This window comes from Oncorhynchus nerka, linkage group LG6 (genome assembly GCF_034236695.1).
Source record: "Oncorhynchus nerka isolate Pitt River linkage group LG6, Oner_Uvic_2.0, whole genome shotgun sequence".
In the NCBI taxonomy this organism is placed as follows: Eukaryota; Metazoa; Chordata; class Actinopteri; order Salmoniformes; family Salmonidae; genus Oncorhynchus; species Oncorhynchus nerka.
In genome coordinates, this window is record NC_088401.1 from 64,134,777 (window position 1) to 64,160,319 (window position 25,543).

General features: G+C 42.2%; 1 protein-coding gene across 1 annotated transcript in view; it reads left to right on the top strand.

The window, feature by feature from the left end:
- The window catches only part of LOC115130837 (GPI ethanolamine phosphate transferase 2-like), a 118,571-nt gene that overhangs the window by 88,992 nt on the left and 4,036 nt on the right, over positions 1 to 25,543 (top strand). The window contains exons 11-13 of the mRNA XM_029662353.2: positions 12,219 to 12,353; positions 12,545 to 12,719; positions 15,411 to 15,571. Of these exons, the coding sequence (XP_029518213.1) occupies positions 12,219 to 12,353; positions 12,545 to 12,719; positions 15,411 to 15,571 (471 nt within the window). The remainder of the gene's footprint in view (positions 1 to 12,218; positions 12,354 to 12,544; positions 12,720 to 15,410; positions 15,572 to 25,543) is intronic.

Below are 25,543 nucleotides of genomic sequence, written 5' to 3' on the forward strand. Positions count from 1 at the left end.
TTCTCTCGCTCCAATTCTAGTCTGAGGCCCTATTACTTCAACATTCAGATGTACAAAAATGTATCTGAAATGGGGCCATCCACATCAACAACTGTTGTTTTATATATCTTAATAACATAAGATAGATATCAGTCTCCACTAGGCTACTACGTGCGAGTGTCAAGGGTAGGCTAAGGTCAAAATTTAGTTAAATTGTTTGGGCTGCTGCCTTCAGTGTGCACATATAGGCCTGCCTTGTTGCCGTTGGTTCGATTCTGGCCTACACCCTTCTGGCACAAAGAACTCAATCCCCTCGATTGACTTGATATATTTACTATTTTCAAATATGGATATTTTACCTCTGATTTTAATAAGAAATTACCATACCAGACACTTTGGATAACATAAGTAGTAAACTAATAAAATAATAAGTCAGCAGGGTAGGCTACACCAACATTAGTTTCCATTCATACAAATTATCGGGTAAATTGCCATATTAGATTTATCGTGGTAAACAATGAAAAATAATTGTATTTCTATTGTACGGAATGCTTGTCAAATTGATAAATCGCCAGTTCGAAAAAGTGTGTTAAAAAAAAGGACTACGTTCAAAAAGGACTAAGTTGTTCTGATTACAATACCAACCAGAGGGTGAACTTACAGTTGAAGTTGGAAGTTTACAAACACCTTAGCCAAATACATTTAAACTTAGTTTTTCACAATTCCTGACATTTAATCATAGTAAAAATACCCTGTCTAGGATACCCAGGTACCCAGTTAGGATCACCACTTTATTTTAAGAATGTGAAATGTCAGAATAATAGTAGAGATAATTATTTATTTCAGCTTTTATTTCTTTCATCACATTCCCAGTGGGTCAGAAGTTTACAAACACTCAATTAGTATTTGGTAGCATTGCCTTTAAATTGTTTAACTTGGGTCAAATGTTTCGGATAGCCTTCCACATGCTTCCCACAATAAGTTGGGTAAATTTTGGCCCATCCCTCCTGACAGAGCTGGTGTAACTGGTTTTTCAGTTCTGCCCACAAATGTTCTATAGGATTGAGGTCAGGGCTTTGTGGTGGCCATTCCAATACCTTGACTTTGTTGTCCTTAAGCCATTTTGCCACAACTTCAGAAGTAGGCTTGGGGTCATTGTCCATTTGGAAGACCCATTTGCGACCAAGCTTTAACTTCCTGACTGATGTCTTGAGATGTTGCTTTAATATATGCACATAATTTTGTTTCCTCATGATGCCATCTATTTTGTGAAGTGCACCAGTCCCTCCTGCAGCAAAGCACGCCCACAACATGATGCTGCCACCCCCGTGCTTCACGGTTGGGATGGTGTTCTTCGGCTTGCAAGCCTCCCCCTTTTTCCTCCAAACATAATGATGGTCATTATGGCCAAATAGTTATATTTTTGTTTCATCACAACAGAGGACATTTCTTCAAAAAGTACAATCTTTGTCCCCATGTGCAGTTGCAAACCGTAGTTTGGCTTTTTTATGGCTGTTTTGGAGCAGTGGCTTCTTCCTTGCTGAGTGGCCTTTCAGATTATGTCGATATAGGACTTGTTTTACTGTGGATATAGATAATTTTGTATCTGTTTCCGCCAGCATCTTCACAAGGTCCTTTGCTGTTGTTCTGGGATTGATTTGCACTTTTCGCACCAAAGTACGTTCATCTCTAGGAGACAGAACGTGTCTCCTTCCTGAGTGGTAACGGCTGCATGGTCCCATGGTGTTTATACTTGCGTACTATTGTTTGTACATATGAACGTGGTACCTTCAGGCGTTTGGAAATTGCTCCCAAGGATGAACCAGACTTATGGTTAAAAAGAAAATCTGGGGTCTTGGCTTCTTTAGATTCCCATCAAGCAAAGAGGCACTGAGTTTGAAGGTAGGCCTTGAAATACATCGGCAGGTACACCTCCAATTGACTCAAATTATGTCAATTAAGCTATCAGAAGCTTCTAAAGCCATGACATAATTTTCTGGAATTTTCCAAGCTGTTTAAAGGCACATTCAACGTAGTGTATGTAAACTTCTGACCCACTGGAATTGTGATACATTGAATTATACGTGAAGTAATCTGTTGGAAAATTATTTGTCATTCACAAGTTAGATGTCCTAACCGACTTGCCAAAACTATAGTTTGTTAACAAGATTTGTGGAGTGGTTGAAAAACGAGTTTTAATGACTCCAACAAGTGTATGTAAACTTCCGACTTCAACTGTATCTTGAAAGACTTTGGTTGCAAGCAGGACACAAGTAATACCAACATATTGTAGGGAGCCATAATGGGTTGACCAATAGTGGTTGCAATTGAGATCAGCTATGCGGGGGAATCAGCTGGTGATAATCTAGTGCCATCGATGGATGCAATAGGCCCATTGTTATTTGATTATATTCCAATACCCATTAGCCTCTCTGTGTGTGTGTTTCCCTGTTTGTTTCCCTGGCTAAGTTGATGAGCTGGTTTGTGCCATCAGTTGATTGACAGATGTAGGCCTACTGTAGAACGATAAACTTTCCTCCAGTATTGATGCTTGTCCACGTTTTCTAATTAGTATAATTTGACAATATTGTTCTGGTCTTTGGTGTGGATTGAAAGCCTGTATTGTGTGGCTTTAATATTTAATTTCATAAAGGTGTCGAGATGTTTATGTAGCCTATCCAAAGACCATTTAGTTGAACTGAGACACTTTTCTTTCATGTTTAAATGATCATACTATTTCTTTTACGTCTTGAAAACATTGAAATAAATTCTGTTAACTTGTGGGTATAATATAGGCTCAGGCTGGTGACTAGATTGCCCAGAACTGTCCGCAACCTCATGAGGCTTGGAGCCGGAGCACGCTGCTTAGACCTACTGCGCTACGACAGTTCACTAGGCCCTAGAAAGAACTAAGAATACTACGAATACTGATGATACACCACATGTATGTGGACACTCCTTCAAATTAGTGGATTCGTCTATTTCAAAGCACACGCTTTGCTAACAGCTGTATAAAATCAAGCACACAGCCATGCAATCTCCAAAGACAAACATTGGTAGTAAAATGGCCCCAGGTGTCCACATACTTTTGCTCATATAGTGTATGCGGATAGTTTTTCAATGTATTGTACATAGGCGCATCATTTTTTTATAATTTTATTTGAAGCCTTCCCCAAACTTTAAACACTCTGAATTAATGCCTACACTTTTACCCATTGAGTTGTTTCTGTTTTAACCGTGTAACCATGTGGAATTAACCCTTTAACCACGTGGAATTAACCCTTTAACCAGGGGGAATTAATGCGTCAAAAGTAGACGTTCATCCATGAGTCAAAGGGCATTGGGCTGGATTCCAACACATGTTAGCTCTGGCATATCTGCTGTGGTCAGTGGCTGTGACCGCTTGACCACACAGACACTGAGGAAACCAATCATTTATTCTGCCTATTGCTTGCCTTGAACATATAATAAATCTGATCTAAAAAAGAAAATCTGATTATATCTACCCCCTACAAATATATCTGCCCCCTACAAATATATCTACCCCCTACAAATATATCTACCCCTACAAATATATCTACCCCCTACAAATATATCTACCCCTACAAATATATCTACCCCCTACAAATATATCTACCCCCTACAAATATATCTGCCCCCTACAAATATATCTGCCCCCTACAAATATATCTGCCCCCTACAAATATATCTGCCCCCTACAAATATATCTGCCCCCTACAAATATATCTACCCCTACAAATATATCTGCCCCCTACAAATATATCTGCCCCTACAAATATATCTGCCCCCTACAAATATATCTGCCCCCTACAAATATATCTGCCCCCTACAAATATATCTGCCCCCTACAAATATATCTGCCCCCTACAAATATATCTACCCCCTACAAATATATCTGCCCCCTACAAATATATCTGCCCCCTACAAATATATCTACCCCCTACAAATATATCTGTCCCCTACAAATATATCTGCCCCCTACAAATATATCTGCCCCCTACAAATATATCTACCCCCTACAAATATATCTGCCCCCTACAAATATATCTGCCCCCTACAAATATATCTGCCCCCTACAAATATATCTGCCCCTACAAATATATCTGCCCCCTACAAATATATCTGCCCCTACAAATATATCTGCCCCCTACAAATATATCTACCCCCTACAAATATATCTACCCCTACAAATATATCTACCCCTACAAATATATCTGCCCACTACAAATATATCTGCCCCTACAAATATATCTACCCCTACAAATATATCTGCCCCCTACAAATATATCTGCCCCCTACAAATATATCTGCCCCCTACAAATATATCTACCCCCTACAAATATATCTGCCCCCTACAAATATATCTGCCCCCTACAAATATATCTGCCCCCTACAAATATATCTGCCCCCTACAAATATATCTACCCCCTACAAATATATCTGCCCCTACAAATATATCTGCCCCTACAAATATATCTGCCCCCTACAAATATATCTACCCCCTACAAATATATCTACCCCTACAAATATATCTGCCCCTACAAATATATCTACCCCCTACAAATATATCTACCCCCTACAAATATATCTACCCCTACAAATATATCTGCCCCTACAAATATATCTGCCCCCTACAAATATATCTGCCCCCTACAAATATATCTGCCCCCTACAAATATATCTGCCCCCTACAAATATATCTGCCCCCTACAAATATATCTGCCCCCTACAAATATATCTACCCCCTACAAATATATCTGCCCCTACAAATATATCTGCCCCCTACAAATATATCTGCCCCTACAAATATATCTGCCCCTACAAATATATCTGCCCCCTACAAATATATCTACCCCCCTACAAATATATCTGCCCCCTACAAATATATCTACCCCCTACAAATATATCTGCCCCCTACAAATATATCTACCCCTACAAATATATCTACCCCCTACAAATATATCTACCCCTACAAATATATCTGCCCCCTACAAATATATCTACCCCCTACAATTTATTATAATCCACTTAAGAATTCACAGAAGACACGCTGTAGCCTGCACCTAGCCTACATAAGGTACGGTGTGCATTGTACACAAATACCGCTTCCACCTGCCCCTTGGCGGCGATTCTAAATATTTCTTCAGATATTCAAATCCTCCTGCTGCAGGATTATTTTCCTCCTGTGACGAAATGGGTCAAATTAAGATATGACATCTGTAGGGATCGAGTTAATGGCCATATTTATTTCTTCCTCTATTCCTCCTTCTCTTTCCTTTCTTCACTTTTTCTTCTCCTCCTGCACATCAGGAAATGTTCCACCAAATTCTCCAATTGTAGAGTCGACTGTAAAAATGTTGGGAAAAAAGGGCCTTGGGATTGATGGGTCTCCCGCTGTTTCACGTTTCGATGTCGTGCCGCCCGTCCTCAGCCTGATGAACGGCCATGATTTATGTGGCCCAGCAAAGGCTGCCGTGTCCCCCCCTCCCCACCAGATGGGGTCATCAATCAGACCATTTTTATTGTCATTCAAAAAAGGAAAATTGTCACCATGTAGCTCCGGTGCAAGGAAAGCCATTCTGGGAAATAATATGTACAAACTGTTAGATGGTTTAAGAGGCACTTTGAATCGTCCAGCTTTTTTGTAATAGTTTCACGATTTATTAGCTGTTTTTCATTCTGCTTGTTATTTATTTTTGGTTTTCCCATGTTGTTTTATGTTACAATTCACCTCACATCATTATAGCATTGGTAGGCCAGTATTAAAACTGTTGTGTGTTTGTTGTACCTCACTTAACATTTGTGTAATTTAGCGGTCTCTCTTGTCTAGAGCGACATGCAGTTAGTGCTTTCATCTTAAGATCGCTAGGTGAGACAACCACATATCACAGTCGTTGCATGCATTTCCTCAATAAAGAAGTTATCAGCAAAGACAGTGCTAGTAGGAAAAGACAAGTGCAGGTTACCACATTGACTAATACTAGCTCAGCTAATCCTAAATATAATCTAAATGTTTTGCTGGCTTCATCAGGTGTCACAAAATAAATTGCCTGGCCCCAGAATGCCCACATCTGAATGTGAAATGTGATTGGCTTTCAATGTAAATGTCATTTGTGACATACTGACTGTCTTTGGATTGTAGAATACTCCAGTCACAGGCAAGACCATCCCGTCTTTGAGACAAGCAGTTATCTGCCCCGCTGTTAAGTCATCCCCTTGTTAAATGGCAACGTGAAATCATATCTCAGCCCAGTGCAGTTAATGTGAATTACAGGAGTGGCTTAAGGGCCGCCGATGTCTCTGTGATGAAATACATCTCCTAGAGACCCTGGGAGGCTACTGTGTTATCTGAACACACTTGACTTTTGTTACAGCACCATACTGAATAGACCAGAAAATACACAATTCTATTTCCAACACCCCCAGAAAACACACACAAATACAGTGAAGCACCAGAGTTGAAACATTGTAACCAATGTAGAGGATGCTTTCATTGTTCCAAATAGCATTATTGCATAGTGACATTAGTAGTCTCTGAGATGTCATAGCGTTTGCTCCAGAACATCATCACTTCCCGGCGCTAATTCAGTTCCATTCTTCTGGAGGTTTTCTTTCATATCCCATCTTTTATGTTGCCATTCCTGTGAGGAAATGTATAGATTGAGAGATACTTGAACAAAGGTGACCCTCCTTCAAACCCAGGCTAATGTCATGTTTCTCATTATGCTAGAGAAGCACCTTGTTCATAGAGGGGCTGAGTACTGTAGCGATGAACGTTTCAATGAGAGATCAAGGTTGTAGCTTGATAGTTTGGACAATTTATTACAAGAACACTTCTAAGCCTAAGAGTTGCCACTAAACCTGAGTTAGTTTCCATAAATGACTCTGAGCACATGGAACCTACACACCACTTCAATCGAGGTGTCAAAAATGACTGAAATATCTTACAAGTTCTGTTGAGTGTGTTCTGTCAAAGCGCTGTTAGTGTTTGTGGCTGTTTTCTAGTACCATCTCAATTGGTTCCTGCAGTGCTCAACACCTCCCCAAAGCAGCCCCTTTATTTGATCCTGATTAGATGTTTGTTGTGCTGACACTTCATTTGGGAACATTTATTCATTCAGATCCCTCATGAAGTTGCAAATTAATTCCAGGCTCTCATCAGAACCTCTTGAGTACACACATGCACACACACGTGCGTGAACACGCACACACAAAGCATTCAAATACACACCTGAGGTGATTGCAGGTGTCATGGGTATGATAAGCAACGGCTCCGTCTCTCTCTCTCTAAAGACATTCCTGGATAAGAATGAAGCTATCATTGGCTCATACTCACATTCAGCCTATAGCCTTTCCACAATCCCCTGTTCTAAGCCTCCCTCTGTCACAACCATATAATTACTTCAGAATCAACTAGGACCATGTTCAAATTATGTATTTCTACATTCTCTCCAGTATTTGTTCAATTGTTCACTAAATTAGTTTAGATCATATTTTCATTTTTGCGTGGCTATGACCTCTGTTGAAAACAAAGTCTAGAGGCCTTTGAGCACCCAGGATACTACTGCTTGTCAATGTCAGTTTCTCATGTTTTCCTCTTACCGCATGCTACTCATGAGCAAATAATGAATGCAGGTGTCTAGTTAAACTGTTCTCCCAAAAAGTGACACAAAATGATCATTACCCAATAAGCTTTGCAATCTGTGAGTGACATTAATGCTTGATCTCTTGGCAGGTGTCTGGGTTTTGAGACACGTCCTCTCTTTAAAAAAAATATTTTTGTATTTCACCTTTATTTAACCAGGTAGGCTAGTTGAGAACAAGTTCTCATTTACAACTGCGACCTGGCCAAGATAAAGCAAAGCAGTTCGACACAAACAACAACACAGACTTGACTGATCCATTGTGCTCTACTCTCCATGATGGCAGTTATGGCATTTTGATGACTGATATTGTCATCACGTGGGATATTGTCATCAGTCAAGCTAGTGAGGATACACACCTTGTTTAATAACCAGTTATACTGGCAGGCAGACAGACTGACTGCAGTCCATGGTCTCCAGAAACCTTCAGAATCTTCCTCTTGTTTTCTGGTATGGACTTGGTCAGTTTATTCAAGTGTATTATTAGCATGGTTGTTCTGCCAGCATCTAAATACCAGGATTTCATTTCTGTGTGTGGTTTCCCCTGAGAGCATGTGCCTCCTCACTGCAGAGAGAGAGCGAGGGGGCTGGCATCATGTCGGCATTTTCTCGTTCTCTACCCATCTGTGCCACTCATACCAAATAACACACACTGGCCTCAGCATGGCATTTGTTTGTCATATTTCCAGCTCATTTCATTTGCTGATTGTGTTGCTCTGAGCAATATCATCTAACTCCAGCCCTCACACAGACGCCTGTGGAAAATCCCAACACAGATTTACATTTGAGTCATTTAGCAGACTCTTATCCATAGTGATTTACAGGAGCAAGCAGGGTTAAGTGCCTTGCTCAAGTGCACATCGACAGATTTTTTTTAAACTAGTGGGCTTGTGGATTCGAACCAGCAACCTGTCAAACCATCCACTCTTTGATTCCTCCGTATCCTCGCAGTTAAACAAGTTAGTCCCACAGCCTTAGCATAAATCCGACAAGACAGGGATTTCCAGCCATACTTAGCATAAATCTGACAAGACTGGGATTTCCAGTTGTGCTTAGCATAAATCTGGCAAGACTGGGATTTCCAGCCATGCTTAGCATAAATCCGACAAGACAGGGATTTCCAGCCATGCTTAGCATAAATCTGACAAGACAGGGATTTCCAGCCGTGCTTAGCATAAATCTGACAAGACTGGGATTTCCAGTTGTGCTTAGCATAAATCTGACAAGACTGGGATTTCCAGTTGTAGTTGTGCTTAGCATAAATCTGACAAGACTGGGATTTCCAGTTGTGCTTAGCATAAATCTGACAAGACTGGGATTTCCAGCCATGCTTAGCATAAATCTGACAAGACTGGGATTTCCAGCCATGCTTAGCATAAATCTGACAAGACTGGGATTTCCAGCCATGCTTAGCATAAATCTGACAAGACTGGGATTTCCAGTCATGCTTAGCATAAATCTGACAAGACAGGGATTTCCAGCCGTGCTTAGCATAAATCTGACAAGACAGGGATTTCCAGCCGTGCTTAGCATATATCTGACGAGACTGGGGTTTCCAGTTGTGCTTAGCATAAATCTGACAAGACTGGGATTTCCAGTTGTGCTTAGCATAAATCTGACAAGACTGGGATTTCCAGTTGTGCTTAGCATAAATCTGACAAGACTGCGATTTCCAGCCGTGCTTAGCATAAATCTGACAAGACTGGGATTTCCAGCCGTGCTTAGCATAAATCTGACAAGACTGGGATTTCCAGTCGTGCTTAGCATAAATCTGACAAGACTGGGATTTCCAGCCACGCTTAGCATAAATCCAACAAGAAGAGGATTTCCAGTCATGCTTAGCATAAAAGCCAAGAAGGATTCTCTCCACATCTAATTGTGTCTGGATAAAAAATGTGAATAATATAAACGCGAGAGCTGTAGCTAGCACAACTCCAGGGTTAGAAGGAACTGCTTGCCATTCATCTGAGGGACGAGGGTTGCAATAAAAAAAAACTGAATTAATAATACATTGGCAACACCTGCTTGACTCCCTCTCCTAGTGAACTAGACCCTTATTCCACTCCTATCACTCCAGGCTCCTTAAAACTCAAGGATGTTTGGTCCCTTTGGGGGACGCTGTCAGTCTAGTCATATTTGACGAGAAGGCGGTCCTGTTTGTAAGGCTGATTAGTGTCTGGAAGATTGACGGTTTCTTCTTTCTATTTCCTTGTTGAATTTGTCTAAATTAATGGGGGTTGAGTGTTTAACTTTTATCGACATTTTGTTCATTTAGGAAGTGAGGTTCACCTGGTGACGGCTTTCCCAGCGGGCAAAACAGGTTTAAATCACATCATAAAAGCTGTTTTGCTCTTGTCATTTCAACATGTTTTGCCCGCTAGTTTAAGCGTGGTTTTATTGATAATGAGCTGCAACCTCATTCTCCTCTGCCTCTCCTTCCCTAGGTACAGTAGCTAGCAGTAACAACTGCTGCAGCACCAAAATCCATGGTATTTTTAGTTTGTTTAGGTTCATGTTTATTCACTAGCTGGTAGTTTGTCAGTGCTCATTTTTCATATTCTTATCCATGCTTCTCTCTATCTCTCTCTCTCTCTTACACACCACACACACACACACACACACACACACACACACAAAGAGAGGCAGATATTGTTCTAAGGTGTGAGGGGGTGTGGGGGGTGGGCGGTCTGTTTGCTGTTTGGCAGACTGACTGTCTGCACTCTCTCTCCTAAGGCTTCTCACACTAAAAACTCCTGACTTCTGTTCACACAACCCTGTCTCCATGGTTACGTGCCAGGAGGCTACGTGTCGTCTCCTGTTGTCGTACCTTTTCCCAATGAGTGAAGACATAGAAAATGTTGTGCGTTCCATAAGAACAGGCACAGGAATCAGGATCATTCACCCGTATGGTTTTTAGTCAAAGCACATGTCCTTGTGTCTTCTGCTATGTCTAACACACATATGTATGTGTATCCATGTTAACTTGACTCAAAAGCCCAGGGAGCTGACTTTGTATTGATCTTTCTTTACTTTTTTTTACCAGGTTAGTGGTGTTTGTCTGAATTTCTGAAGTGAGAAACAGTGTAGTTCTCTCTGTCATAATAAGAGGGGCTCTGTGTGATGACTGTCTGTGTACTTACCACCATCATATCAGTTTCTAGATTGGCTTGCCCTTCAACTCCCCAACCTATCTAGAATGCAGATGTATTGTATCTTGTGTACAGGGAGCTTGCTCAGGTCTTAGTGTGAAAAAGCTACGGACAAATAGCCATTGTCAAGACTTTAAAAAGTATGGAATTGTACGCTACAGTCTGATGAAGGTCTGGACTTCTTGAACTTCATGGATACAAGGTAGATATATACGGTATGAAAATAGGCTATGCCTAGCAAGATAGACCAAAAACATCTCAACTGTAACAATAAAAACAATGACCATCAGCACTCACATGAACTATGAATCAGTCATCTCCTCACAAGAATTGCTGCAAACAAGAAAGGTTGAGGTGTTGAAAATGTATCCGTTAGCTTGGGGAAAAGTCTGGATTTTTATTATCTGAAGTGTGCAAGCTCACTTTGTAAGATCTCAACACATTGTTTTGGGTTAGTAAGTCAACATATATTTTCCCACTACTGGGCCTCATTTTCCAGGTTTGAGCAGAGTATACTTAGCTCTACTCACCTCCCCTTTATGCTGTCAAATGGAGACTTGACCTTATCTATCCGTGTTCTTTTCCTGTGGGCCCACGAGAGAGTAAAACACTCATAAATAAATAAACTTCTCACGTCTCTCCATGGAGATAACTGATGTCTAGTGAGGCACGAAATGGCTGCCTTCTTTACCGAGATGGGGCTGTTTTGTAAGGGGAACTGCAGATTTTTTAAAATCCATTATTTTACCAGGTAAGTTGACTGAGAACACGTTCTCATTTACAGCAACAACCTGGGGAATAGTTACAGGGGAGAGGAGGGGGATGAATGAGCCCATTTTAAACTGGGAATTATTAGGTGACCATGATGGTTTGAGGGCCAGATTGGGAATTTCTTCAGGACACCACGGTTAACACCACCACAAGTGCCATGGGATCTTTAATTACCTCAGAGAGTCAGGACCCCCGTTTAACATCCCATCCGAAAGATGGCACCCTACACAGGGCAGTGTCCCCAATCACTGCCCTGGGGCATTGGGATATTTTTTAGATCAGTGGAAAGAGTGCCTACTGGCCCTCCAACACCACTTTCAGCAGCATCTGGTGTCCCATCCAGGGACTGACCAGGACCAACCCTGCTTAGCATCAGAAGCAAGCCAGCAGTGGTATGCAGGGTGGTATGCTGCTGGCCAATGCAGGTTGAAGGTGTTTCTGTATTTTTAAAAGTTTTGTAACTGCAGCACAGCAGAAAAATAACTGACAAAACATGTTACATTAACAAAGTAAGACAATAAAGTGAAACTAATTCAAATCTGAACTGGACCTGGGGCTAGTAACAGGTTATTGGGCATTCAGATGGAGTGGCCAGCCCTTGGACACTTGAACAATGTTTTAAACAGGCTAACCACTTTATCTCTTTTCTCCTCAGGGGGACCGTGGAGGCACGCTTTGTGTATGTTTTCGTCCTGGGCATCCTCTTCACGGGCTCCAAGGACCTGTTGCGGTCCCAGGTCATCACAGCCGATGCCAGGCTGAAGAGCAGGGGCTTATGGGAAATCTACAGGTAGGTAGACTACATGGCAAATAGCTTAGAGAATAGAGAGGCGGGCTAGCAATCGGTAGGTGGCAAGTTTGAATCCTGTGTACATTTTTTATTCAACCTTTATTGAACCATGCAAGTCAGCTTAGAACCACTTATTTGTCTTATTTACTCATTAAGCATAGTTATTGGACAATAAAGTAATCTTCTTATAGTGGTGTGGTTCTGTTGGTGGCCCTGTTGTTCCGAGCCCACAATCTGCCGGTGCTGTGCTGCTGTTTGCTGGTCCAGACTTTGATGGCCCAGTTCATCTGGAAGAAGCTCCACTACGACGCTGCACAGACCACCATCATGCACTACTGGTTTGGACAGGCCTTCTTCTACTTCCAGGTAAGGGACCGTTAGATGAGGGGGATCTGCACTCCCCCCAAAATATTTAAATGCATGAGGAAAAAACTATTAAATATCTTATTTTGAGTGCAAAGCAGACACAGCAGATGAAGTCCTTTTCTAAATGAAGTTGTGAATGAGGTACAGTTGAAGTCAGAAGTTTACATACACCATAGCCAAATACATTTAAACTCGGTTTTTCACAATTCCTGACGTTTAATCCTAATAAACATTCACTGTCTTAGGGCAGTTAGGATCACCACTTTATTTTAAAGTGAAATGTCGGAATAATAGAGAGAGTAATTTATTTCAGCTTTGATTTATTTCATCACATTCCCAGTGGGTCAGAAGTTTACATCCACTCAATTAGTATTTGGTAGCATTGCCTTTAATTTGTTTAACTTGGGTCAAACATTTCGGGTAGTCTTCCACAAGCTTCCCACAATAAGTTGGGTGAATGTTGTCCTGTTCCTCCTGACAGGTGGTGTAACTGAGTCAGGTTTGTAGGCTTCCTTGCTTGCACTCGCTTTTTCAGTTCTGCCCACAACTTTTCTATAGGATTGAGGTCAGAGATTTGTGAGGGCCACTCCAATACCTTGACTTTGTTGTCCTTAAGGCATTTTGCCACAACTTTGGAAGTATGCTTGGGGTCATTGTCCATTTGGAAGACCCATTTGCGACTAAGCTTTAACTTCCTGACTGATGTCTTGAGATGTTGCTTTAATATATCCACATAATTTCCCTACCTCATGATGCCATCTATTTTGTGAAGTGCACTAGTCCCTCCTGCAGCAAAGCACCTCCACAACATGATGCTGCCACCCCTGTGCTTGGGATGGTGTTCTTCGGCTTGCAAGCCTCTTTTTCCTCCAAACATAACGATGGTCGTTATGGCCAAACAGTTCTATTTTTGTTTCATCATACCAGAGGACATTTCTCCAGAAAGTATGATCTTTGTCCCCATGTGCAGTTGCAAACCATAGTCTGGCTTTTTTATGGCAGTTTTATAGCAGTGGCTTCTTCCTTGCTGAGAGACCTTTCAGGTTATGTCGATATAGGACTTGTTTTACTGTGGATATAGATACTTTTGTACCTGTTTCCTCCAGCATCTTCACAAGGTCCTTTGCTGTTGTTCTGGGATTGATTTGCACTATTCGCATCAAAGTACGTTAATCTCTAGGAGACTGAACGCGTCTCCTTCCTGAGCGGTATGATGGCTGCGTGGTCCCATGTTGTTTATACTGGTATACTATTGTTTGTACAGCTGAACGTGGTACCTTCAGGCATTTGGAAATTGCTCCCAAGGATGAACCAGTCTTGTTGAGGTCTACGCCTGACCCACTGGAATTGTGATGCACTGAATTATAAGTGAAATAATCTGTCTGTAAACAATTGTTGGAAAAGTTACTTGTCATGCACAAAGTAGATGTCCTAACTGACTTGCCAACTATAGTTTGTTATCAAGAAATTTGTGGAGTGGTTGAAAAACGAGTTGTAATGACTCCAACCTAAGTGTATGTAAACTTCCGACTTCAACTCTGTGTGTGTAGGTAGGTCACTTTTTCATACAGGATAGAAGAGGTCTTCTAGATTTCCTCATGTCGTTCTGTTTCAGTGAACATAATCAAGTGTACAATTATATTTTGCTGTCACAATACCTAACATCCCGAGACACACACACAGCCCCAGTGTTCACCAGATAAAACATTTTCTGGCGTCCCTGAATTCCTCCAACCCCTTGATTTTGTCACTTTGTTACCACTCTCAGATCATTATGAAGGGGTCAGGAATGACCAATTACCACTTTAGGTGCCCGTGCATGAAATTATTGACCCTGGGTAATGGTTAGTCTCAACAAAGCTGTAAACCAGCCCTACTGTAGGCCAAGCTGAGCAGTCCAATGTCCTAAAACTCCTATTGTAGCCACTCCATGGTCGGCCCTGTGGAACATACATGATTCAATAGTTTAATTGATCCACTAAAATATGGTGTTGAGTTTGTCCATTGGAGGGTGGCTTAGTCAGGCTCTTTGACAGAATGGGTCCTTTCACACGCATGAGCACGCATGCACTCACTCCATCCATCCACCCCTCCAGGCAAGAGAGAGGGGAGCTAGTGGCCCTCATCAGCCGATGAATTAATTCAGCTCCCGCGGCAATCGCGAAAGCTCTTCCATCACACCTGAGCCCTCGTCAGGAAATGGAAAGGGGAATGAGAGACTGGGCCAAAAACAGTGGGGAGGAGAGACGAGGTGGAGGGGAGTTTTTACACCATCACTGCAGCCCTTACAAGGCCAGTGAGGTGACAAGCTCTGAATAGCTACCTGCGAAGTGGAGGAGCATGCAGGAGACTGACACATTTTAATAGTATCAGCTTCTGACTCCTTTTGAAAGTTAACATTGAGTGTATTCCGTAATCTTCATATATAAATTTTTCCCAAGGTTAAGTCAGATGTAGTTAGTGAAGTTAGCTAACTTAGTTAGCTACGTTACCCAACTTAGCTACATTTTGTTAACTTAAACAGTCACATTAGCTAATGTATTTAGCTACACTAGCTACTGTATGTTAGCTACTTTAGCTAACTAAGCTACATTATTTAACTACTACGTTAGCTAAGTAAGCTAAGGCTAGGTGTGAAAATGAAGCTTAATAAAACTGACATCTTCTGTTTGGCTGGCTGTTTGTCTGTAGGGGAACTCCAACAGCATTGCCACGGTTGACATCTCGGTGGGCTTCGTGGGACTGGAGAGCTACGTAGAGGCCCCGGCTTTCTTCCTCACCGCCCTCAGCACGTATGCCGGGCCCCTGCTCTGGGCTGCCCACCTGGTTTGCTACCTCAGCTCAGAGAAGAGGTCAGTTACTGTACACTCAGCCCCCTCACGCCAGTAAGTGTCATTATTGATGATACATTCATAAGTTAATTCATTCGAACATCCACAGCCCAGGTACCAGCTAACCATGGGTTTATCTTTTGAGCTTGTTTGTCTTACTGTAGCAGACCAATGATGAAGTAGAAGATTTGGTAGATTGAAAGCCTTGAAACAGATGATAGTGCAGGGAGGACATCCATGTACTCACAACATGATGATTTAGTGCATGGGGGATGTCCACGTACTCACAACATGATGATTTAGTGCTGGGAGGACGTCCACGTACTCACAACATGATGATTTAGTGCAGGGAGGACGTCCACGTACTCACAACATGATGATTTAGTGCAGGGAGGACGTCCACGTACTCACAACATGATGATTTAGTTCAGGGAGGACGTCCACGTACTCACAACATGATGATTTAGTGCAGGGGGGACGTCCACGTACTCACAACATGATGATTTAGTGCAGGGAGGACGTTCATGTACTCACAACATGATGATTTAGTGCAGGGAGGATGCCCATGTACTCACAGGTAGCCTAGTGGTAAGAGTGTTGGACCAGTAATCGAAAGGTTGCTAAATCGAATCCCCTAGCTGACAAGGTAAAAATCTGTTGTTCTGCACCTGAACAAGGCAGTTAACCCACTGTTCCTAGACCCTCATTGTAAATAAGAATTTGATCTTAAATGACTTGCCTAGTTAATGGTTGAATTACATTTTTTTTTTTTTTGTGCAGGGGGGGCCCTGTCCATGTACTCACAACATTGATTCGGCCTAAAACAAGAGGCTGGTGAAACTTTTCAGTTATTCAATTGTTCATGAATGGAATTTCAACTGATTTACGGAACTGGAATGGAAACTGATTTGAGCACTTACCGTACCATAATACATAAAGGCAAAAGAGGACAGTAACCCAACAGAGCACAGTAACCCAACAGAGAACAGTATATTCTTCCCGTCTAGCATGAGACTGCAGTGTGTAATTTTTGGGACAGGATCATAATGCAATGACAACGCCTTGGCCACATGCCAATTGATTTTGGATTCAAAACAGCAGCGCCGCAAGCTACCCCTGGATGTTATTTGGAAATGCAAAAGTGATCATCAAAGATGCAAGAGATCGCCTTGATCCGGGAACACTTTGTACATCGTTTTAACGCTTGCACCCCTAATTGATTGTCTCATTAATTCATTTGATTCCGGCAACAAGTTAGCCACCTAGAGCACAATTCAAAGAGCATAAGATAAAAGAACGTGATTATTAATACATGAGATAAGTGTTGCTACCCCGTGTCTTGAAAGTACATTACAGTATGAATCACAGCACTATAAGCTAACAGTTATGGAATGGAAAAAAGAAGGGGTGGAGGTTGTGGTTAATATCAAAAAGCTGTTTGTGGGTGGGTGTTTTTTTTCTTCTTTAAAGGGGCCCCTAAGCTTCTTTGTTACTGGCATCTAATTCCAATTAGGTTGAGTGATAACTAGCTCCGAAATGCAGCCGAAGCAGATCGTAAAGCCTAGTCCAACATGGGGGACCCCTTCTCCTAATGCATGCCAGCGTTTCAATAATTGATGAAAAGGACCACTTTGAAGTCCTGCTCTTGGAGAGGGAAAAAGGGAATTGTGAACACACATACAGTGCCTTGCGAAGGTATTCGGCCCCCTTGAACTTTGCGACCTTTTGCCACATTTTAGGCTTCAAACATAAAGATATAAAACTGTATTTTTTTGTGAAGAATCAAAAACAAGTGGGACACAATCATGAAGTGGAACGACATTTATTGGATATTTCAAACTTTTTTAACAAATCAAAAACTGAAAAATTGGGCGTGAAAAATTATTCAGCCCCCTTAAGTTAATACTTTGTAGCGCCACCTTTTGCTGCGATTACAGCTGTAAGTCGCTTGGGGTATGTCTCTATCAGTTTTGCACATCGAGAGACTGACATTTTTTCCCATTCCTCCTTGCAAAACAGCTCGAGCTCAGTGAGGTTGGATGGAGAGCATTTGTGAACAGCAGTTTTCAGTTCTTTCCACAGATTCTCGATTGGATTCAGGTCTGGACTTTGACTTGGCCATTCTAACACCTGGATATGTTTATTTTTGAACCATTCCAATGTAGATTTTGCTTTATGTTTTGGATCATTGTCTTGTTGGAAGACAAATCTCCGTCCCAGTCTCAGGTCTTTTGCAGACTCCATCAGGTTTTCTTCCAGAATGGTCCTGTATTTGGCTCCATCCATCTTCCCATCAATTTTAACCATCTTCCCTGTCCCTGCTGAAGAAAAGCAGGCCCAAACCATGATGCTGCCACCACCATGTTTGACAGTGGGGATGATGTGTTCAGGGTGATGAGCTGTGTTGCTTTTACGCCAAACATAACGTTTTGCATTGTTGCCAAAAAGTTCAATTTTGGTTTCATCTGACCAGAGCACCTTCTTCCACATGTTTGGTGTGTCTCCCAGGTGGCTTGTGGCAAACTTTAAACAACACTTTTTATGGATATCTTTAAGAAATGGCTTTCTTCTTGCCACTCTTCCATAAAGGCCAGATTTGTGCAATATATGACTGATTGTTGTCCTATGGACAGAGAGTCTCCCACCTCAGCTGTAGATCTCTGCAGTTCATCCAGAGTGATCATGGGCCTCTTGGCTGCATCTCTGATCAGTCTTCTCCTTGTATGAGCTGAAAGTTTAGAGGGACGGCCAGGTCTTGGTAGATTTGCAGTGGTCTGATACTCCTTCCATTTCAATATTATCGCTTGCACAGTGCTCCTTGGGATGTTTAAAGCTTGGGAAGTCTTTTTGTATCCAAATCCGGCTTTAAACTTCTTCACAACAGTATCTCGGACCAGCCTGGTGTGTTCCTTGTTCTTCATGATGCTCTCTGCGCTTTTAACGGACCTCTGAGACTATCACAGTGCAGGTGCATTTATACTTGATTACACACAGGTGGATTGTATTTATCATCATTAGTCATTTAGGTCAACATTGGATCATTCAGAGATCCTCACTGAACTTCTGGAGAGAGTTTGCTGCACTGAAAGTAAAGGGGCTGAATAATTTTGCACGCCCATTTTTTCAGTTTTTGATTTGTTAAAAAAGTTTGAAATATCCAATAAATGTCGTTCCACTTCATGATTGTGTCCCACTTGTTGTTGATTCTTCACAAATAAATACAGTTTTATATCTTTATGTTTGAAGCCTGAAATGTGGCAAAAGGTCGCAAAGTTCAAGGGGGCCGAATACTTTCGCAAGGCACTGTATACTTACACTCATAAGTTTGGGGACACCTACTTATTCAAGGGTTTTTCTTTATTTTTCTACATTGTAGAATAATATTGAAGACATCAAAACTATAAAATAAAACATATGGAATCATGTAGTAACCAAAAAAAGTGTTAAGCAAATAATTAAAATAGCCACCCTTTGCCTTGATGACAGCTTTGCTCACTCTTGGCATTCTCTCAACCAGCTTCATGAGGAATGCTTTTCCAGCAGCCTTGAAGGACTTCCCACATAAGCTGAACACTTGTTGGTAGCTTTTCCTTCACTCTGCAGTCTAACTCATCACAAACCATCTCAATTGGGTTGAGGTTGGGTGATTGTGGAGGGCAGATCATCTGATCCATCACTCTCCTGGGTCAAATAGCCTGGAGGTGTGTTTTGGGTCATTATCCTGTTGAAAAACAAAGGATAGTTCCACTAATCGCAAACCAGATGGGATGGAGTATTGCTTCAGAATGCTGTGGTAGCCATGCTGGTTAAGTGTGCCTTGAATTCTAAATAAATCACTGACAGTGTCACCAGCAAAGCACCCCAACAACATCACACCGCCTGCTCCATGCTTCACAGTGGGAACCACGCACATTGAGATCATCTGTTCGCCTACTCTGCGTGTCACAAAGACACGGCGGTTAGAACCAAAAATCCCAAATTTTGACTCATCAGACCAAAGAACAGATTTACACCAGGCTAATGTCCATTGCTCGTGACTAACCATCATGTCTTAAAGTAATGATGCATTGTCATTTCTCTTTGCTTATTTGAGCTGTTCTTGCGATAATATGGACTTGGTCTTTTACCAAATAGGGCTATGTTGTATATACCACCCCTACCTCGTCAGAACACAACGGATCAGCTCAAACGCATTAACAAGTAAAGAAATTCCACAAATGAACTTTTAACAAGGAACACCTGTTATTTGAAATGCGTTCCAGGTGATTACCTCATGAAGCTGGTTGAGAGAATGCCAAGAGTGTGCAAAGCTGTCATCAAGACAAAGGGTAACTTCTTTGAAGAATCTAAAATATAAAATATATTTAGATTTGTTTGACACATTTTTGGTTACTACATGATTCCATATGTGTTATTTCATAGTTTTGATGACTATTCTACAATGTAAAAAAAATAGTCAAAATAAAGAAAAACCCTTGAATGAGTAGGTGTGTCCAAACTTTTGACTGGTACTGTACATGCATTCACACACATTAATTAAAGCAGAGAAATGGGTAGAATTGTCTGTCACATCATCCCCTCTTTGGCTTAGCATCATAGTGCGGATGCAGGAGAACATTCCAAATCCCATTACTCCCTGTCTCGTCCCTTGGGAGTCTGCTTCTATGTCACCGAGTTGCGTTCCGCTATGTCACGAAATGTCACCATTTGCATATCTGGGTGGCTTTTAGGACCACCCGTGGTTCTGGTGTCAAGTCAAGGACAGTCAGTTGTGCCCCGCTAACAAGAGCCACTGATATGTTGACAATTTTTGTTCTACGATGATGTTGTCTGTGTCAGATCGTAACTGTGGCCAAGTTGAGACTGGTCACCTTCTCAGTTGATGGCCCTCTTCTTTATTTTAATCAATAATATTAACGACAGGTAGTTTGTTGGTTTGTTAACTATGAAGTTCAGCCTCGGGGACCTCATCAAACCCCCTACGTCAGCCTGTCATTTTTTATCCCTTACTTATGCTCTTGCAGGAAGCCAGTTCAAGTAAAGTCCCATATTTGTAACACTGTCATAAACCAATTGATTCATCTGAGGAAACGTGCCTCACACAATCCATCCCCTCTGAGTATCTCATACATAATACGAGCAGACCGAGATTTGTAAATTGTCATTATTCATGTCCACATCCTCCATCCCCACCATCCAGCTCTGCAGTTTTCCACCAGAATGGCCCCACTCACAAAGTGCAGTTTGAGACGTCTGCGTGATAAATGAACCTCTTAAGTAGTCTGACACAATGCAGCTCATTTATAATGCACTATGCCCCATCAGCATCCACACTACAGAACCAAATACTGGAAAGGGCTTTGATCAATACCTCCCTTGTCGGGAAACCCTAAAACCACAGGGGAAGATAAAACTAAAGTTTTCATTGCTGTTGAATAGGATCTGTCTAGGGCCATGTTTTCACCGGGATAAAAGTGCTCCAAAGTAGTCAAAGCAAACAAAGATAATTCAATAACCCCCTTTCCCAACATTTGCTACTGCAGTTCAAACATATATCCTGGTCAAATCTGTGCAGACTGCACCCAGAAATGGGAAAATACATGTGGTGCAAACGCATTGCCAGGGCTGTGTTTTTGAGTGTCAAAAGGGGACAATTCTCAAATGCTCCAGAGCTCTATAGGTGGTATCCCTTGACGCACATCCTGTATCCCACACTCCTTTACAGGCAGTCATCCCTTTTTAGTCCTGCTCCCTGGGTCATGATAGAGGGAGCGCACTGGATCAATACTAAAGCCAGCCCAAGAAGAGGACAGGAAGTAAAGGGAGAGTGGGTGGGTGTGGGACAGGCGTGAAGGTGCTTAACTAATGCCTGAACTCATTTCCAAAGAGGGGAATGCCCTTCAATTACTACCTCATCAGGGAGCTAGAGACCTTTGCCTAGGACAGGACATGAACAGACACCTAATTCGCCAGATGCCGGACAGGTCTCTCCTGCTGTAAAGGAACGGGGATGGATAGAGCTGAGAGACGTGATCTCCACAACAAAGACAAGACAAATGTCTTTCTACTGGTTATGTAGACCTTTTATGTAATCATCTGTAGTTTTATTCATGACACCTGTGCATTCCGTTAAAACGTAGATATTAGGCATAATGAGTTGGATTAATCTGGATCCCGTGATTAATTACATATCTGTTGAATCAGGCCCCATTTGTGAGTAATGTGGCCTGTTCTGCATCACAACATCATTGTAATAATTACATTGTTGTGGTTTGCTACACCAGCTGTGTGTGTCTTGGCAGACCGGAGCCACAGCTGAGCACACACACTCCCAGTGCAGTCAATGCTACCTGCTACATAGGCCGCTTGAGCAGAACAGCAACACATGCCTTGAGGGTATAGTCTCTGAAGAGTACACTACACCTAATACAGCAACTTGCGTCAGACGCCTCTGGTGTAGGAGTAACAGAAAAAAGTGCCTTCAGAAAATATTCACACCCCTTGACTTTTTCCACATTTTGTTGTGTTACAGCCTGAATGTGCCTGAATTTAAAATGGATTACATTTAGATTTTGTCAATGGCCTACACATAATACCCAATAATGTCAAAGTGGACTGTTTTTACAAATGGTTACAAATTAATCAAAAAATGAAAAGCTGAAATGTCATGAGTCAATAAGTTTTCAACCCATAAGTTCAGGAGTAAAAGTGTGCTTAACTAGTCACATAATAAGTTGCATGGACTCGCTCTGTGTGCAATAATAATGTTTACCATGATTTTTGAATGACTACCTCATCTCTGTAACCCACACATACAGAGCTGTGAGAAAGTATTTGCCTTTCAAATTTTCTCTACTTTTGCATATTTTTTTATACTAAATGTTAACAGATCTTCAACCAAAACATAATATTAGATAAAGGGAACATGAATGAACAAAATACAACAATTACATATTTATTATGCAACAGTTATGCTACACCCAATGCCCTTGTGTGAAAAAGTAATTGCCCCCTTACACTTATTAACTGGTTGTTCCACCTTTAGGTGTCACTGTGGAGGAATGTTGGCCCACTCAACCATGTGGAACTACTTTAACTTAGCAACATTTGTGGGTTTTCAAGCGTCAATTGCTAGTTTCAAGTCCTACCACAACATCTCAATTGGGATTAGGTCTGGATTTTGGCCGTTTTCATGTAGTCGTGATTGTGTGTTTGGTATCATTGTCTTGCTGCATGACCCAGCTGAGCTTCAGCTCATAGGCGGATGGCCTGATATTCTCCTGTAGAATTCTCTGATACAGAGCAGAATTCATATACGGGTATTACCAGTGTCCAACAGGGATCTATTATTTGTCCACTTCTCTCTTATACATGGCTCCCACTAAGAAAAATAATCTTTGAATATTGTGCCAGCTTCCACACCTATGCAGATGACATAGTTTAAAATGTATTTAGTGCTTGATCATGTTTAGATTCTAAACCCCATTGATTAGCTGTTCATATAGCATTGTCATTGTCAGAATAAATGCTACAAATGTGAATGTTAGTTGATATAAAAAACGTTATGGTTTGTGAGCTAAAGAGATTTGCGATAAAACATCATACATTTCAGGTCCGGACCTTTGTTTCAATACTTTTCTTCTGGCCCAAAATGTGTGTGCTATGTGCATTGATAGCTGTTTGTGAGAGTGATATAGAAGGACACATTCAGTGTGTGTCGCTAAGTACAGTCATTTCTGTTGGCACCTACATGGGGGCTTGTGTGGGGACGCTCGCTGATTATGCGAACACGCAGACAAACAAACCCACAGGTGTTTGATTCAACACCTACCCTAAATTACACTACCACCCACTGCCTTAGTGCAGCTCTCAGCTAGCCTTTATTTGTTTGGGAGGGATAATTTCCCAGGTTTGAAATTCCTCCCACAGAGTTTTGAGATTACCTGGCTGCAGTTCCATCTCCAGAGTTTTGAGATTACCTGGCTGCAGTTCCATCCCCAGAGTTTTGAGATTACCTGGCTGCAGTTCCATCCCCAGAGTTTTGAGATTACCTGGCTGCAGTTCCTCCTCCAGAGTTTTGAGATTACCTGGCTGCAGTTCCTCCTCCAGAGTTTTGAGATTACCTGGCTGCAGTTCCATCCCCAGAGTTTTGAGATTACCTGGCTGCAGTTCCTCCTCCAGAATTTTGAGATTACCTGGCTGCAGTTCCATCTCCAGAGTTTTGAGATTACCTGGCTGCAGTTCCATCTCCAGAGTTTTGAGATTACCTGGCTGCAGTTCCATCCCCAGAGTTTTGAGATTACCTGGCTGTAGTTCCATCCCCAGAGTTTTGAGATTACCTGGCTGCAGTTCCTCCTCCAGAGTTTTGAGATTACCTGGCTGCAGTTCCATCCCCAGAGTTTTGAGATTACCTGGCTGCAGTTCCTCCTCCAGAGTTTTGAGATTACCTGGCTGCAGTTCCATCCCCAGAGTTTTGAGATTACCTGGCTGCAGTTCCTCCTCCAGAATTTTGAGATTACCTGGCTGCAGTTCCATCCCCAGAGTTTTGAGATTACCTGGCTGCAGTTCCATCCCCAGAGTTTTGAGATTACCTGGCTGCAGTTCCATCCCCAGAGTTTTGATATTACCTGGCTGCAGTTCCATCTCCAGAGTTTTGAGATTACCTGGCTGCAGTTCCTCCTCCAGAGTTTTGAGATTACCTGGCTGCAGTTGCATCCCCAGAGTTTTGAGATTACCTGGCTGCAGTTCCTCCTCCAGAGTTTTGAGATTACCTGGCTGCAGTTCCTCCTCCAGAGTTTTGAGATTACCTGGCTGCAGTTCCTCCTCCAGAGTTTTGAGATTACCTGGCTGCAGTTCCTCCTCCAGAGTTTTGAGATTACCTGGCTGCAGTTGCATCCCCAGAGTTTTGAGATTACCTGGCTGCAGTTCCATCCCCAGAGTTTTGAGATTACCTGGCTGCAGTTCCATCCCCAGAGTTTTGAGATTACCTGGCTGCAGTTCCTCCTCCAGAGTTTTGAGATTACCTGGCTTCAGTTGCATCCCCAGAGTTTTGAGATTACCTGGCTGCAGTTCCATCCCCAGAGTTTTGAGATTACCTGGCTGCAGTTCCATCCCCAGAGTTTTGAGATTACCTGGCTGCAGTTCCATCCCCAGAGTTTTGAGATTACCTGGCTGCAGTTCCTCCTCCAGAGTTTTGAGATTACCTGGCTGCAGTTCCATCCCCAGAGTTTTGAGATTACCTGGCTGCAGTTCCTCCTCCAGAGTTTTGAGATTACCTGGCTGCAGTTCCATCCCCAGAGTTTTGAGATTACCTGGCTGCAGTTCCTCCTCCAGAATTTTGAGATTACCTGGCTGCAGTTCCATCCCCAGAGTTTTGAGATTACCTGGCTGCAGTTCCATCCCCAGAGTTTTGAGATTACCTGGCTGCAGTTCCATCCCCAGAGTTTTGAGATTACCTGGCTGCAGTTCCATCCCCAGAGTTTTGATATTACCTGGCTGCAGTTCCATCTCCAGAGTTTTGAGATTACCTGGCTGCAGTTCCTCCTCCAGAGTTTTGAGATTACCTGGCTGCAGTTGCATCCCCAGAGTTTTGAGATTACCTGGCTGCAGTTGCATCCCCAGAGTTTTGAGATTACCTGGCTGCAGTTCCTCCTCCAGAGTTTTGAGATTACCTGGCTTCAGTTGCATCCCCAGAGTTTTGAGATTACCTGGCTGCAGTTCCATCCCCAGAGTTTTGAGATTACCTGGCTGCAGTTCCATCCCCAGAGTTTTGAGATTACCTGGCTGCAGTTCCATCCCCAGAGTTTTGAGATTACCTGGCTGCAGTTCCATCCCCAGAGTTTTGAGATTATCTGCTGCAGTTCCATCCCCAGAGTTTTGAGATTACCTGGCTGCTGTTCCTCCTCCAGAGTTTTTGGTTCACCTGGCTGCAATATCCCCGTCTGAATATGGGATGAACTGTGGCTCTGTTCAGACCGACAAAGGCATTGAAAT